The following is a 14,370-nucleotide window of genomic DNA, read 5'->3' on the forward strand; positions in this document are numbered from 1 at the left end:
ACATAGGGTGCAAAGTTCACTCCATTTTCATAATCTTCCATGAAGCACAACCTAGACACGAAGCGCCTAATAATATCTTAAGCTAAGGCTTAGAAAAAGAGGAACTAAAGGTAGTTTCTTGGTAGCTTCTTTCAACATGTATTTGTACTAGTGCCACAATCTTGTTTCAATTTTTCTAGAACCATATCATTTGCGAGCACATTTGAAACATTTTCTTTATCACTTGGAATTTCTCTCAATTTCCCTTTTATTAAGAACCCTTGTTTGTGCTAAGTAAAAGTCTAGACATTTGGCAATTTTTCTAAGAAATCTATATTTCATAAGCCCCTTTATAATTAATGTTTAGTACCATTTCTTGAAAAAAGTATGACATAAGTCACCTTAGGAGTGGAATGTACAGATTTGGGTATTATCCCTACCGACTCAATTTTAGATTGTCATTAAAATAAGCATCTTGATGTTGTCCATAATGTTGAATATAGGAGAGAATTGACCAAATGCCACGTAGCAACAAGATCCCAACAAAAATAAAGCTACCCATGGTGCATGCAAGCTGTAGAGAAAATATTAGTCTCTCTCTCTCTCTCTCTCTCTCTCTCTCTCTCTCTCTCTCTCTCTCTCTCTCTCTCTCTCTCTCTCTCTATATATATATATATATATATATATATATATATATATATATATATATATATATATATATATATATACATATATATATAGCTTAATAAAATAAATAAAATTATTTACATCATGCCTTCTGTCAAGCCATAAAAATCCTAACAATCACAAGTCAATCCAAAAGGCTACCAAAACCTAGCGCACAAATATCATGCAAGTGTCACAATAGGAGTAGAGCGAACAATATCGAGCCCCTTAGTAAGGAAACCCCGACACCTTGGCACATCAATAAGCATAAGGTCATTAAATTTGGCAAGCAATAACCAAGTTTTCAAGGACAAGGAACTAAGCACAATTCACTCATAAGGACACCTTTAGTACTTTGAGAATGTGGGATAGAGGCAAAAGTAAATGAACCAACACTTCCGATAAGAGCTTGCATATAACCACGAACTACGGCTGCCACATGACTAGACTAAACCCTACTCGAGCCTACTTACACAACCTCCTTACATAGAGCATAGACAATCATATTGCCTTTTGAGTCAACCTACAATTACCTCGTCCCACAATAGTGTAAGAAGACTTATTGGCCAAACTAGGGTGAAGACTAGTGACCTAAATGATTGCTCGAAATAAGTTGTACCCTCAAGGATTGTGGCTACAAGGATCCTACTTGCCTTCAACCACTAACAATAACAAAAGTCTCCATCAATCGCAACAATCCTAGGGCTCCACATCAATGACTTTGCATCAAGGCAAGTTCAAAGTTTCCCTACTGCACTCACAAGACGCATAGAACACCAAAAGATCCCTAGTACTGCACACATTTTCAAGAGCTATAAAGATGCTTCTAGGCCTAGCAAGAGACATAGAAAGATCATGTTAGCAAACGAACTTCTGTTTGTACGAAGTACTTGAAACTCCTCATTGATCACTCAACTGCATAGTGCATTAGAAGCATGGAACTATGAAGATATGCTAGGGTTTGCGCTGAGAAAACACATGTACGACCAAGACTGAAACACAGACTCGAACAGAGACAAGTAAAACTCAAACCTTAAATGCAAAATGCAAAACAAAAACATAGAGAGAAGAAACTTTGAAGTGAATGAATGTTGTTAATGAATGTAAGAGCGTACAGAATGCCTGAGGGCAAAACAATGCAATGTTGAAGAGTGACATCCACCAAAGACGGATCCCAAGTGCACTACTCACAAGTCAAAGATAATACAGTGCTAAATAATGAGGGACAGTAGGCTGGTTGCCAAAACACAACAATTCAGATACTAAAATCTAGTAAACACAACAGCACCAAGGAAGGCTAAAAACTGATTACGGCAGAAGAAAAATGGTGGTGTAATTTGTCGATGGAAATAACTTAGGATTCGTTTAGTGTTGCTCTGCACAATGGTATGAATAGTATGCTATATGCTAAAGAATGCTCATGCAACAAATACCATTTGAGCAGTGTCCTTCATGGGAAAATTGTTTACTTGCCCAAGTGCTTTAGTACAAAGATGGTGAAATCATGCAACGCATAGGGAAAGGTACAATAAGGGGGAAAGGTTGATGTCAAAGAAAAGTGCTGAAACCTGTAGAATACCAAGAAGGGTAGGAACCCCCTCACAACCTGGATGTTGATATCAAAGAAGGAAGAGGAGCCTGAATATGTCGGTCTTCGTATGGTGTCGAGAATCATGTGAATGAACACGATGAAGCATCCATACTAGAAGAGCAAGGATAGAAGTCACCGCCATGATAGCATCAAGAGAGAGATTGCATGATCCGCCGTGGGAGGGAAAGCCTCCATGTTGGTAAAAGAGAAAAACTCCAAGCAAATGGAACCATGAAAGAAACGACACGCATCTCTTATCACCAGCTTAGGAAGGGCTAGTCCAAGCCTGTATGTTAGCCCCACACGAAAATACAAAGCCCTGCAAAAGACATCAATAACTGCAAGCACAGAGGTGAGTAGTGAGATGCTTCAAAAACAAAAGCTAAGGGCAATGCAATCAGTATGTAACTATACAGCAAAATTCTAAAAAAGGAAAGGCTAAGTGCGTGGCCACCATCACATACGGCAAGGTGGGGAAGTGGTCCTAGAAGTTGCAATGGATGCCCTAGGAATGGATGCATAAAGTGCAATAGATGAGTCACTAGTAGACCAATCAATCAATCCTTCAAGAGTAGTGAAGGATACAGGCTAATGAAGCAGTCCACAAGCCACATGTCCAATAGCCATTGGAACAGATGAAGCATATAGTGTAGCAACAGGAGACGTAGCCTCACTGGACTGTCAAGTCGAAATGGAGGCAATTGTAACAATATGTTGTGGTTTTCTAGGAGGTAAGACCCTAGGCCTTGGTACGACACTCCTTGTCCACATAGCCCCCGACCTCAAACATTGTGTGCAAACCCTATTTTTCTTAGGAATTTGTTGCCAAAGGGATTGTGTTTCTTTGGTTCCATTGGAGGAAGCGATGTTACGCTTGGTTTGGCTTGCCTTCATATCTTGCATGTTCTTGCCACTAGTAGTTATCCCTTCATTTGGCTTGCCTTCGCATCTTGCGAGTTCTTGCCACTGGTGGTTTTCCCTTCCAAAGAAGAGGCAACACACCCTCACCCATCTCAATTGATGGGTGTGGAGGACTTCTTGTGGACTTAATTGTGTAGCCTCGCATAACACAAGAACTAGCACTCTAACTCGTAGAAGGTTGGCAATCTAGGGAGTGAGATAATGTGCTAGATAAAATGAAAGTATTAGGCAACTAATTCAAGAAGAATGTGAAATGATTGTCATCTAACTTCGAGGAGCCAGTAGTGGCAAACTCAGTGAGTAACCGCCAATATTTAGCCAACTTGACTTTCAAATCATATCCCCTTCCTTAATAGAAAACTCTTGAAGCTCAAAATCAAGATTGATACGTTGAGTGCGATCTCGAGCTGCATAGCAGTCAATGAGATGACTCCAACACTCAAACGTGAGGGAAAAATGTTGTAATTGAGAGTGGAACTCAAGAAGCAACCCCTGCATGAACTCAACATTGGCTATAGCACTGCGAACTCTCCATTGACCGATGTGGTTAGATTGAGCTAATCGAGGGTCCCCGGCATAGACACAATACCAACGATGATGAAGTTTGATCAAGTGGTGAAATTTGACCCGTTCAAACGAGTATTATCTGTAAAAGCATTTTTGGCCATTGCAATAGGAGTGGTAGTACTAGAAGATGGAAAGGGGAAATAGGGGGAATAGAAAGGTAGAGTGGAGTACACTTGGGAAGGAATCCTAGAGTGCCCACCAAGTATACGGAAAGTGTACACAATGGATTCAAATGTGGGCATACACGAACTGGGGATCCAAATGTGGACATGGTAGCCACCTGAGGAGCCCATGGTCAAGGGATAGGGACATGGGGAGCAAAGGATGGAAATTTCTTCGTAGGAGTGATCCAAGGCATGTGTGACAAGAGTCCATAAGCAAAGGATGAATATCCTTGCGTCTAAAAGGTCGTGTAGAGGGTTTGTGAGTGTCTAGGGGTAATGAGGGGAACGCCCATCACAACCATCCCAGAGTGAAAGGATGTGGTAAAGTGGGGGTAGGTGGAAGGTACAGTGTTAAAAGGGTGGCATTTCCTCTAAAGATGCACCAGGAGGTGTAGTAAATGGAGAATAGAAGGTGGTGGGATGGAGAAAGAGAAAGTGCTAGGTTAGGAGATGGAAGATCCAACCCCTAGTGTGCTTTGAGCGGAAGTGGAATATAATCCAAGATTTTGGAATGAGAATGTGAGTAGATCAAAATGTGAAGAAGATAGTGGTGGGATGGGAGGGAGTTGAGAAGTGTGGTTTACTCGCTTGAATAAAACAGATGGTAGAGATATGCCTGATGAAGGGTATCTGCTTCGAGAACCTCCTCTATTAAAGTTAGCATACTGAAAAATCATCCGGTCTTATACAACAAAAGAAGAAACACGAGAGGGTTTTGGCTCATACGAGTCAAAAGGGTTATACGAACTTAACATAAGGCCTAGCTATGATGAAGGAGATGGATTGCCAAACGCACCAAATGTCGTGGTCCATCCAAGACCCGAGAGGTGGCCAATCTTGCCAATCGGTCCAAACGAAGGCCTAGCTGTGATGAAGAAGATGGATTGCTAGATACGCCGAATGTCATGGTCCATCTAAGATCGAGGAGGTGACCAATCTCACCAGTCGGTCCAAACAGAGTAGTAGCACTCGTTGGAGAAATGTAAACTAAATTGTAAGTAATGTGCAAGTACTCCTCAAATCCTTCATTTGTAAGATGGATGGTAAAGGTAAAGGTGTATCTAGCTCCTCCTCAAGACCATAATTCCTTCTCCAAGCCTCCAATGATAGAGAAGCTTGATAGGGCGTCATAGGATTAGAAGAAGGTACCTAAGACATTATGAGTCAAAAAAGAGTCATGTGTGAGTCTCGCACAAAGACTAGCCTCCACAATCACTATAGGATACTCTTTAGAAGAGCACCAGCTCTGATACCATGTGAAGATATGATAGGGTTTACACTGAGGAAACATAGCATGTACGACCAAGACTAAAACACAAAGACTCTAACAAAGACAAAAGCAAAACTCAAACCCTACACGCAAAATGAAAAAACTCAAACACAGACACAAATCCAGAGGGAAGAAACTCTGAAGTGAATGAATGTTGTAAATGAATGTAAGAGTATACAAAATGCCCAAGGGTAGAGCAATGCAATGTCGAAGAGTGACATCCACCAAAGACGGATCCCAAGTGTACTACCCACAAGTCAGAGATAAGAGAGTGCTAAATAATGAAGGGCAATAGGTTGGTCACTAAAACACAAAATCTAGTAAATGCAGCAGTGTACCACTAGAGGAAGGCTGAAAACCGATCACCCGAGGCAGAGAATTGCCAAGCAACAATAGGAGAGATGTTTGCTGATGTAGACGGAGATGTTCGAAGATCAAGATTGAGCTCATCCTCCCTCTTTTCAAACTCTATTTTTTCTAAAATCGGTTCTTCTTCTAGTTAGGTTAGTAATATTTTTCAACAGAAATATTACATTCTCTCCCCCTTGGAGGAATTGAGATGTCCTCATCTCGAGATAATCTGGGAATATTGATGGTTGAGAGTGCAAGGGTGATGGCTGAAAACAGGCCACCTACGACTGGATAGTGATGGGCTGTGGTTGATGATGGCTACACAGTAGATGGTAGGTGGCTCATGGCTGAAATCTACATGGTAGAGTGAGAAACCTACACAAAAGGATAAGACTGAATGGTGGGCAGCCCCTCTATTTATAGATGCTGAAGGGTGCTCCAAAAAATTAGGGTTTTAGGGAACGACTGAAACCCTCTCAAACCATGCACCAAATTTGTGTTTTTCATTAATTGAGTGTCTATTGGGGCTATTTAAAAATGCTAATCAGCTGTAAATCATGTTTTAGCTTAACACGGATCCATCAACCTTACCCAAGATTGTGAGAATCCCAATCGAAGGCAACTTGCACAATCGCCTTGCATTCGTCTCTAGTATTGCCAAATTAGCTCAAGATACGATTAGCTTGTCATGCAAACTAATACTCCAGCTAACCAGCACTTAGGACCCTCCTCGTTAACTTGCTACACCTCTAAGCTATGTAAAGTCCAAATCTTGCCACAACCCATAAGGAAGCAACCGCTTGGCTTATTAGAATTAGGATATCACTTGTCTCAAGTCACAACAAAGTGATATCTAAGATTGACAAAATATGCATGACCCCCTCAACTATCCAGGATCGACAAAATTCCTAAGAGAATCATAGCTTTGGGTGAAATTTGCCTCAAGCTTCTTAGATGAGTAATTAGAAAAAGAACACATGACTCCCTCTTGATGCACAAGACTTGAACTCCACAAGAAACTCACCCACAACTTCCGATACTCTCATTAGAGAGAAATCCTAGCTAAGTGAAAGAGAAACACATCAATATATCAAGCAATTGCATGCTCTAACTTAGAGCCCTGGGATTCTGTGTCACATGCCAACGAGACCATAAGTTGCAACTCCTACCTTCTAGGAACAACTACAAAGGCAACCATAACAAGTCCGTAAGTTGCAAGTCCTACCTTCTAGGAAGGCCAACTGCAAAGGCAACCACAACAAGAAGCTCACTCATATTGAACCCCTTTTGAAGCAAGCTAATTGCAAGTTCTTTCCACATCCGAGGAGGTTGATATTTGTGAATTCTGTTAGCAAGAAACTAACCCCTTGGCTCTAGGTCCATAGATAGAATTGCTTGGCTACTATTAAGGGCAACCCAACACATATTCTAAGGAGCAAAATTGTGATGATAACTTGAAGCCATTCTTGTGGTCAACCTCAAGACATTCCTTGTGAATGCCTTGAGTTGTCATACTAGCTCACACTAACTGCTATACTCTTGGGGTTCCATAGTACGACTAGATTGTCAAGGAAACAAGTAATTACTCTAATTGCACACATAATCACATTGAAGAATCCACTAGCTCTAGAAGCTGGCAACCTTGACCCAATTGACCCAAGTTAACTCCTAAGGAGTGGCCAAACCATAAGAGAAGAGTGTCTGGACTATCATCAGAAGCAAAAGTTCAATGAATGAGTATGAAAATTGTGATCAAATAAGATAACTTGATTGCACACCTCACAAAAATTTTGGAAAGAAAACAGCTTGTTTGAGCATCAGGAGCACAAAGAAAATTGCAAAGCATTGAGACGCATTGATTGTGGAAAAGGAAAGCCTGAGTGTGCATGTCTCACTTGCATCAGTTGCACAATTTGATTAATAAGAAGACTAGTTGCACCCATAAAAAAGAAAACACACACACATACATAAAGGGATAAATAATAAGAAAGAATGAAAGAGATCTCAAATTTCAACACATGCTGTTCAGTCACACTAAACTGAATTGAGCAATTAGGATAGACATCACCATGATAGATATTGAGAAGACATGGTTCTCACTAGCACCACTGTCTCACTTGCATCAGTTGCACAATTTGATTAATAAGAAGACTAGTTGCACCCATAAAAAAGAAAACACACACACACACACACAAAGGGATAAATAATAAGAATGAATGAAAGAAATCTCAAATATCAACACATGCTGTTCAGTCACACTAAACTGAATTGAGCAATTAGGATAGACATCACCATGATAGATATTGAGAAGACATAGTTCTCACTAGCACCACTTGGCACAAAGATTGCCATTTCCAAGGACACTCTTCTCGAACTCTCTGAGGACAGATTTGTTACAAGATCAGAGTACACAGACATCCAAATATCATCAGTTGGGATTAGATGTGCCATTTTGCCAAACAGATTTTGCCAAACAGATACCTCTCGCATTAGCTCTGTGTTGAGACAAGGAGAGATTCAGAAAAGCATAGCAAGACCATAAGTTAGAGGTGCTAAATGTAGGAGATGGACATGAGAAGCAGTACATATGCAGATGCCCTACCTGCTACTTATACAAGGCTGCTATTACTGATATTCAAAGATGTTCGGTCTCATATAACAAAAATAATGGCATTCTATGGATAAAGATCTGTTAAGCTCCACATTTTGGAGACTAGTAGATACTGAGACTCACTAATGCAACCTCAAGAAGGGGGCAGCCATGGGATTGGGTGTGCAAGACATAAGACAAATAGACACTCATAGACATCTTAGGGTCATAAAATCAATATCAAAGGGCCGACCAATACAACACTGGCTCCACCCAAAAGAGGATTTGAGAAAATCTCTATGCAAATCATACATAAGACACAATGATTGGGGCTAATCTTCCTTTTGCTTAGTTGATGGTAGTCCTCTCACAAAAAGTATCCACACAAACCTTTACATCAAAAAGGGATCTTTGAGGTCCAAGAATCCAACAACATGGTCTTCCACTAGCATGCACAATGTTTCAGCTTCCAAATCTTATTTGCTTTCTCAATAACAATGCTCTCTTTCTCTCTCAGCATATAGGGACTAGACATGTGATGCATTTGACTGGAATGGCTAAATACCTCCAAAACTGCTTTCAAAGTCCACAATATGCCCAGTATAACAACCCCATCAACAGCAAAAGTCACCTACATTATAAAGATAAGAAAAGATTAAAGGGCTACATCTTTCAATCATCTATGTAGCATATAATTTAAGCAAACCATTTGATAGAACACTCATATTCATATGGCTAAGATGAAAAAATAATCACAAAAAAGTAAAATCGTACCTCAATTCCTCTTAAATCCAACACTCTAGAGACTTACAGACAAATTAAACTGTTGCAAAGATATACATTGAGCAATGTAACCACAAAGTCCTAGAGGGTGAAAATATTCCCAAAGTTTTTGTCATATTCCACTTATTAAGATGGGCTTTCCTCCTACATTTTTATTCTCCTTTTCATGGATGGCATAGGCTATGAGAAGTTTCTTAGAAGTTGACCTATCAGCACATTTGGATCACCTCTCGCAGTGTTGTTGCTTTGGCTGCTCATTATGATTGGCATGTGCATCAATTGGATGTGAAGGCTGCTTTTCTAAATGATGATCTTCATGAGGAAGTTTATGTCACTCAACCTCCTAGCTGTTGTGCTAAGAAATGCACTTAGCCACTTAAACAGCCCCAAAACATGCTTATTTTAGCCAAAACCCTAAAACGGGGAGCGGATCGAGAAAGTTAAGTGGGAGAGGATCTAGAACCCTAATTTTCTATAGATTGGCAGCCAGCCCTCCACTATTTTACAATCTCGTTTTTGCAAGTTTCAAGTGTTACCAGCTTGCTGCCCACACCCCGGTCACAGAGGACATCTCAGCCCTTGCTGTCCATCACTGTTCCCTACAGTCTGGCGCATGTTTCCAGCCCTCCACACACTAATTGTTGTTGTTTCTGCCTGACAACTGACTATTGTTCATCTGCACTGCTGTCGTACAGCCTGCCAAACCAGCAAATTGCTGCGTTTGCAGGCTCCAGCTGCCGCCCTGACAGTTTTCTCTCTCCTTACTGCAGTCGCTGCAGTCTTTCTCTCTCCTGCAGGCTGTCCTGCCTGCATTTTCAGTCTTTTTCTCTCCTGCAAGCTCCGTTTTTAGTCTTTCTCTCTCCTGTAGGCTGTCTTGCCTGCATTTTTAGTCTTTCTCTCTCCTGCAGGCTCCGTTTTTAGTCATTCTCTCTCCTCATTGCTGTCTGCATCAGATCTAGCTTCTCACTGTTGCGTTTGCTGGTGTTCAACATTCAGAGGCTGCCTTACTGCGATTCGGGATCTGTTTGGAATACGACACTCTCCAGCTCATTACCCCTACCCTGATCCTAGAGATACAGGAGTTCGAGGTTCAGTATTCATTCACTGCATAGTGTATTTGTTGCATGAGCATTGTATTATTAGTAGTCATATAATTTCATTTATTCACTATGTTCATTGTCTCTGAGTTACTCTAACCTTAACCCTAACTGTGTTCTTTTTATCAGTCTGTGCTTTGTCGTGCGATTTCTGTTTATGTTTCTCTGCAAGGGTATTTTTCTTTACAGTAGCTCTATTCAGAAAGGATCAAATAGCAAAGCCATTTGTATAAGGCCCTCTATGGTTTAAAGCAAGTACCTAGGGTATGGTATGAAAAGATACATACATACTTGATTGCTCTTGGCTTTAGTAATTCACACACTGAAAGCACACTTTATATCTACAAAGATGGGGATAACCTCTTGATTCTGATTCTTTATGTGGATGACATGTTGTTGACTGGACCTCATGAGATACACATATTTCAGCCTTAAAAGCTGAATTGTAGCATGTGTTTAATGTGATAGATCTTGGCCATGTGCACTACTATCTTAGAATACAAATTTTTTTTTTGGGGGGATCTAGTTGTGAAGCTAAATACAGGGCAGTATTTGCTACTACATTGAAATGTGTATGGCTCAGACGTCCTTTGGTCGATCTTAGTGTGAAACAGCAAATACCCACTTCTATCTATACTGACAATGGTAGTGCCATGGCAATTTGCAAGGAATCTAATTTTTCATGCTCACAATAAGCACATTGAGGTGCATTGTCGTTATGTTAGAAAGAGGCTCCATGCAAGGGAGATTGACTTGGTTTATGTCCTTACATAGGACAAACTTGGTAAATGTGTTTACCAAAGCTCTCTCTAGAGAGAAGTTTGAAGCCTTTCACAAGGCTCTAGGCTTGATACCATTTGGGGATTGATCTACCTATTCCCTGTATACATTCACGTTATTCACCCAAGGGGGATTCGTTACACTTATCGTGTTTCTCTCAAGTTCCGGTGTGAATGCTCCCTTATCCACGGGTACTTTTTAGCTTCTAGCTGAAGAAGTGTTTTTTCCTTGTGTATAACATCCATTACTAAGTGTGGTACTTAGTCCCTTAGAGATTGTACTTTCATATTCTCACATAGTAGATGTGACCTTCCAACATTCTCTTCCCTCTTATTGTTTGCTTGTTCACTATGGATGGGTGTCAATGTGCACATGATGTTGAACCCTAACCTAACAATCAAATGCTCTAGAGGATGTGATCTATGAGCTTTTAAATTCCCTAGCTCTCTTAAAGGGGGATTCAAAGGGGGATCATCTTTCCTCACCTTCCAAGGGGGATTCCATTCCTTCCACTTCAGAGTGGGTCCCTACTCATCGTACGGATCTTCACACATCTTTTACCTTCTTGGGATAGTGGACATATAGATGCCATCTCACCCATTGATACACAGGATCTATAAGTTCTTCCTAGTTCGGGGCCTTAGATATTTCAGCCATGACTTGGTGGCTAGGCCTTCATATTCCTTCCAACATGGAGTCATAGAGCTTCTAGTTCTCTCCCAAGGTTGAATTTCGGGTACTATCAGCTCATCATGTCTACTATTTTTCACTACAAGTTACCTTACAAGTGCAACACGAGGATTACACATGATTAGGAGTAAGCCCTTGACCTAAACCCTTATCACCAAAGCAAAGTTAAATGCAGCATCTACAATTGTGGAGGCGCCCTTTAGAGCAATGACTTTCTTGTGCAGGATATGGAAGCTCCTATGCCACAGATACCCCAAATTAGCATTGACTTCCTCTATATAGCTAGCAGAGATGGGTAAGAAGGAATGTTGGTATTCACATATGGCAACTTGGATGGGCTTACATGGATTGCGGCTCCCGCCCTTTGATAATAGCTTAGATTGTCCTACTATCACGAGGACGTAAAATTTTATTACTTTGCTTAGCATTTAATTAAAAGTTATTCAAAATTGCTAATGTGACTTACATATGTGAGAATACAAGTTCATTATTTCACAATGTGGAACCCGGGACCCCAAGATATAAATTGCTACCAAAGGTAAAAGTTGTAATAAGTTATGCCTAAGAAGTACTAGGTGGTACCCACTGTCAGATTTGAACCTAGACCAATTTATTAGCCACTAATGTCAACAGTGACATTAGAGACTAGGCATTAATTAATTAGTTAATGCTAGTCTAGGAATCAATAACTACTCAAGGAAATTTGGGAGACAAATTCGCATAGTCAATTTAATTATTGGTTGGTGGAATTATTTTTCTAGGTAGCAGCATTATCCAGCTTATTAAATTGATTTTCAAAATATTAATTCTGAAAATTAATTTAATAATTATTATACTGCCTAGAAAAATAATTCCACCATTGTTTAGCTTATTAAATTAATTTTCAGAATATTATTTGAAAGTTAATTTAATAATAAAATGAGATTAGAAGGCTATCACTTGGCAAAACTTGCCCATACAAGTGAGAAAGATGTTTTCCAGGCTGGGGGAGAGAGAACAAGGGTCATTCAAGCCTTGTGCAAGATGAGAGAGACAAACACAAGGCTGCCATAGCTACTACAGTAGTTGACAAGACCTTGCCAACCAGCAAGAGACCTTCCAAGAGCTGGTGACATGCCCTGAAAAGACTATAACAGTCGGTGTAGCAGTTTGAGGGCTGTTTCAGCCAAACAACATTGTGTTCAGTGCATTCCATCAATGGAGATAGCTTTCATGGCTGTCTAGACAAAGCAGCGACTAATTTCTTTCATTTCCTCACGATGGAAGTCTAAAATTTCTCTCTTTGACATTCTCTCTCATCTTATAGCCATTTCTTAACTGCTCTCGGCATTTTCCAACAACTTGATTCAATCAGAGATTGAGATATTGGAAAATCTCTACTGTAGATCCTAATTTACAGCAAAAATTAGAAATTGACAGCCACCTTGGGATGCATGCTCAAAATTGAAGGCCTAGAACTTGAATTTTAGAAGCTGAAAATACAGAATTTCAAGGAGATTCAAGAGGTTGGCCATGCAATGTCAATTTGGGGCTAAATTTATCTCGCAAGGAGTAGGTTGAAGGCTTATTCCCCAAGCAAACCAAGGGGAAAATTGGTTTTAAGGCTTGCTGGTCAATTTTGACAATAAGAGGCACTTGGATTAGCAGAGGGGATCAGAAAATCTCAATTGTACTCCATCCATTTGCAATAAAAGTTAAAGAAATACCGCAAGAGATGTGAGTTTTAGGGCCAACAGGCTGTCCATTGTCCAAGATTAAAGTAGTAGAGTGTACATTTCAATTTATGTGAATTAATTACTTTTTGTAATTAGTGTTAAATCAAGTTAATACCACCCAATCCAAGGAGGAAGACTAGTTTTATGGCTCCATTGCTGAGATATCATCAAATTCCTTGACTTGGTGGGCCCGAGGCACCTAATTGAAGGCCAAAAGTTTTGCTCAAGTGCTGAAATTGTGTTCATCTGAGCATTTACAGCAAGTATGTCATCTTACAACAATGAGATGGGATCAATGATACATCTCATTTTGAAAATGCACATAATGAAGGAAAAAATGCAATGCCTAATCTTGAAACCTTACGTTATCAACAGCAAGGAGAAAATGTGGTTATTGACCAAGAAGCGGGTCCTTCAAGGCCATAGGATGTTAATGACCAGCAAGGAGATGAAGAATATGATGACTAGATCAAGGCTCGATCGAAGGCAGCAGTTGATATATCCGTGTAATTGGCCAAAGATCCATAGTTTCAAAGATTTTGGACTTCTCCCAAAAAAGAAAGCAAGGGCAATAAGAAGATGTCATCTTCAAAGGCTTTTGAGCAGCAAGAAGCTTCCAAAGGAAAGCTTCTTCACCGCAATCTAAAGATGCACCCAAGGCTGGCGAGGATGAGCAAAAGCAAAAGATACTAGTCGGATTGGACACCCAAATGCAAGGCTATCTTGGTAGTGCCAATCCAATGGGTTTTGGACAGCCTTGACTTTTATTCAATAGTTTGATGCACAAGATAGACTAAAAGCCTTGACTTTAATTCAGCAATTTGATGTAGTCACTTCAAGGGGAAACTTCACCGAATCTTCTAAGATTCATAAGGCAACCACTTTCTTGAAGGGGAATACATTGCAGCAGTGGTCCACACTCTTAATGCAAGGTAGAGCATCGTCAACATGGACACAATTCAAACAAGTGTTTGCATTGAATTGATTGACCAGTACATTTGAGGTGGATATCATGACAGCTTGGAACAAACTTCATGGAACGCAATGCAAGAACTTGGAACATTATAATAAGAAGTTTTGGGATGCCCTACTACCAGTAACTTCTTATCATCCAATTCCTCTTTCTGATCAAGTGAAAAAGTATGTATGTGGGCTACCCAAGGGAAGGAAGGATTTTTGCATCTAATCCACTGTCTAGCGTGTCTC

At 40.2% G+C, this 14,370-nt stretch overlaps 1 protein-coding gene across 2 annotated transcripts in view; it reads right to left on the bottom strand.

Annotated features, from left to right (window-relative positions):
- Positions 1 to 328: 328 nt before the first annotated feature.
- LOC148039172 (protein SHORT HYPOCOTYL IN WHITE LIGHT 1-like) overlaps positions 329 to 14,370 on the bottom strand; it is a 51,462-nt gene continuing 37,420 nt past the window's right edge. The window contains exons 3-4 of one of the 2 annotated variants that reach the window (XM_087675063.1): positions 8,665 to 8,730; positions 329 to 553 (exon numbers count right to left, since the gene is read on the bottom strand). In XM_087675063.1, the coding sequence (XP_087531189.1) occupies positions 416 to 553; positions 8,665 to 8,730 (204 nt within the window). In that variant the 3' untranslated portion in view covers positions 329 to 415. Of the gene's footprint in view, positions 554 to 7,668; positions 8,731 to 14,370 lie in introns of those variants that run through there. The other variant, XM_087675064.1, reaches the window with a different exon arrangement.

Source organism: Lygodium microphyllum, chromosome 3 (genome assembly GCF_053477565.2).
Source record: "Lygodium microphyllum isolate KBCC chromosome 3, Lygodium_microphyllum_v1.1.10, whole genome shotgun sequence".
Taxonomy (NCBI): Eukaryota; Viridiplantae; Streptophyta; class Polypodiopsida; order Schizaeales; family Lygodiaceae; genus Lygodium; species Lygodium microphyllum.